Genomic DNA, 2,893 nt, shown 5'->3' on the forward strand with positions numbered 1-2,893 from the left:
TTTGGTCTGCTGTTCTTTCTTTAGGATAAGTTGAATATTAAATTCGTTTAAAGGTTTACCGGATTCTTGGATTGTATTTTCTTCTATGTGAATTTCATTGTTAACGTTTATATCTAAAATGACACGACTTAAGGCGTCTGCGGCCGTATTCTGTGATCCCTTTTTATAGCCTGTACTCAAAGGATGAAAGGCTATACTAGTTTTTTGCGAATGTATGTAACAGACAGAAGGAGGCGTGGCAGACCCCACAAAGTATATATATTCTTGATCAGGATGAGAAACCGAGTCGATATAGACTTGTCCGTCCGTCCGTCTGTCTGTCCGTATGAACGCAAGGATCTCTGAAAGTATAAGAGCTAGAATAACCAAACTTGGTTTCCATATTCTACTAAGACCGAGAAAGTACGAGTTTGAGTTTTTTTTTCGATGCACCCCCCCACTCCCCCGCAATTCGTATTTTTTCTTATAACTTCCGTAATTCTCGGAATTTTCTCGATTTTGGTAGGTACATCCATTTAGTACTAATGTGTCCGTGTGCCAAATTTCATCATAGGCAGGATAGGTCAGTTCTGAAGAAAGTTATAGCCATAAGTAAAATCGCTGCTCATGCGCTGCCTGCAGCTCTGTCGGCAGCGCTGCCCGCAGCTGTTGTTGTTGTTGCTGCTTTGGTTCAACTTTGTGCTGCATACATACACGCATATAAAAACACGCATAGGTACGTGATGTAAATGTATGCTCTTATGCTTTCTGAGATCCTTGCGTTCATACGGACAGACGGACAGACAGACGGACAGACGGACGGACGGACAACGCTATATCCACTCATCCTGATCAAGAATATATATACTTTGTGGGGTCTGCCACGCCTCCTTCTGTGTGTTACATGCACCCTTTGGGTACAGGCTATAAAAATGAAATGTCGGAAGTCGTTGTTGTTACTATTTTGGTTTTACTCTATACTGGACACATGTTTATACACATATACGCACAGACACGGACAGACACCTGACCTTATTTATTCATAACATTTTGCAGCTAATATGTCTTCTAGTATAAATATTTATTCGGGATCAGTTCTCATTTTTGAAGAAAAAAGATTTTTTCGTTATAAATAATTTATTTAAATCAAATAAATCAAAAAAAAAAAAAAATTTAAATCATAAAAAATTTTTACTAAAAATTTTGAATATATTCATACCAAGTTACTGTAATTATTACAAAAGCATCGCGGCTGGGTACTTGAGCGATATTGTTGCAACGGGCTACTGATCTATCGTTTTGAGATCAAAACATCCATAATCAAGTGGGTGCTGCAACTTTTGTCAACCAATATGTATGTAATCCACTAAACAAATCCTTTGACCGCTGTTGTGTTCAGTTCTTTAGGAATTTCATATCTCAATCTGTGGTATTCAATGCAATAACCGATCGCGAGATGTGTACTGATATGGTTTGACGATCAAGCCAAGATCATTTCTAGAAACCACCTGTGGAAAGAAAGTAATAAGCACAGATGAATCAGACTCTTACGACAATTACTTACATAATAGTATGTATTTTTTGCACTAACCCTGACCCAGACAGACACCTCAAATGTTGATTGCATCATGCTCTATTTCTCAAAAAATAAAATTACATGGAGAGTTGTCTGAGTCCGGTACCCATCTCGCTAACATCAACATTTCGGAGGTGTATTATAGCAATGGGCTTTACATGGTGAGCACCATATGCAAGGTGCATTATCTTTACAAATAAGATAACGTGAAGCACATGGACCTTTGGTGAAGTGAAAATTATAGAATCTTATGCTAAACTAAAAAATTAAGCACATGCTGTAGCTCGTTCAGTTAAAAAAAAAGCGGGGTGCCTTATCCAAAAGAGAAAATCGTTACGTTACTAAGCTGTCTTTACAAAGATTCGCAGCATTACTCCCAGTTTTTTTGTAGGAATTAATAACCCTCCCTACTTGTAGGAATTAATAACCATCCCTACTTAAAACATATAATACCTCTAATACCAAAATCGGACACAAACCAACTTACATGGATATGTCGGTGGTGTATTACAAATATTCCATATACGTGGATCGGGTATACCACCCTCAGGCAAAGGCGGACAGCAACAGCCCGGCGCTGGTGAGCACGGAATAGGAACTGGCGCACCGCAAGGCGGACTGTGCGGGCCACAGCATGGCGTGTCATTACATGTACCACAGCAAGGGCCACAACCGCCACCTGAACTGCATCCTCCGCAAGCGCGCCCGCTGCCACCGCCGCAGGAAGCTCCGGTAGCGGCACACCGCATGCGCTTGTTGTTGACGCCCATGGTCATGTTCGCAAAACGTAGTGGGAACGAAGCTGGGCAACATGTCGGAAATGGAAAGCACAGGCATGCAGGACGTCCTTGACACATTGCTCGGGGGCACTTGTCCTGTAAACCATTTCGCTTCACACAATCGCACGTGGTATACATTATGCCACAGCGTAACTCACGGCTGCTACAACCTCTAGGCTGCAAATACAATTAAAATTAATAAACGCTAAAAAAATACATGGCATATGAGAATATAATATTTAGTGCAAGAGAGTACGCTTCAGTCGAACAAGTACGGCAGAGAAATACCGTGTACATACCCTACGGGTACAGGGAATAATAACGGTAATAAAGAGTCGGGTATGTAAATAACAAGTGTACCTATGTATGTATATCAGACAGCTGCATGACTTCACTCATAAGGTACGTTGAAAAGAATGGAATCGAATTGAATTGAGTTGAATAAGTGGGACATTGAAAATGAAATGAATTTATATGAATATGAGCGTCGTATTTGTCCTGTACAATTCATTATATAAAGGAGAGAGTTCCTCTGTTGTACAAAACTAACAGCAAAATA

At 40.2% G+C, this 2,893-nt stretch overlaps 1 protein-coding gene across 3 annotated transcripts; it reads right to left on the reverse strand.

The window, feature by feature from the left end:
* Window positions 1-1,151: 1,151 nt before the first annotated feature.
* Window positions 1,152-2,512, reverse strand: LOC115629969 (keratin-associated protein 5-5-like). Of its 3 annotated transcripts, none has more exons than XR_003995959.1 (3): window positions 2,211-2,512; window positions 1,544-1,776; window positions 1,152-1,487 (listed from the first exon to the last, which is right to left on the reverse strand). XR_003995959.1 is itself a non-coding variant. In XM_030526588.1 (2 exons), the coding sequence occupies exons 1-2, from the start codon at window positions 2,470-2,472 to the stop codon at window positions 1,477-1,479; spliced, it is 441 nt and encodes a 146-aa protein (XP_030382448.1). In that variant the 5' UTR covers window positions 2,473-2,512; the 3' UTR covers window positions 1,152-1,476. The 3 variants fall into 3 exon arrangements, 1 of the variants encoding a protein (XP_030382448.1); XR_003995958.1 differs by having other exon boundaries at window positions 2,205-2,512; XM_030526588.1 differs by lacking the exon at window positions 1,544-1,776 and having other exon boundaries at window positions 2,043-2,512.
* Between the last annotated feature and the right edge of the window lie 381 nt (window positions 2,513-2,893).

Source organism: Scaptodrosophila lebanonensis, unplaced genomic scaffold (assembly GCF_003285725.1).
Source record: "Scaptodrosophila lebanonensis strain 11010-0011.00,11010-0021.00 unplaced genomic scaffold, SlebRS2 tig00000179-arrow-arrow-pilon, whole genome shotgun sequence".
Taxonomy (NCBI): domain Eukaryota; kingdom Metazoa; phylum Arthropoda; class Insecta; order Diptera; family Drosophilidae; genus Scaptodrosophila; species Scaptodrosophila lebanonensis.

Coding starts and splice junctions, on each gene's coding strand:
- LOC115629969 (XM_030526588.1), bottom strand. CDS start 2,472: ATGTATACCACGTGCGATTGTGTGAAGCGAAATGGTTTACAGGACAAG.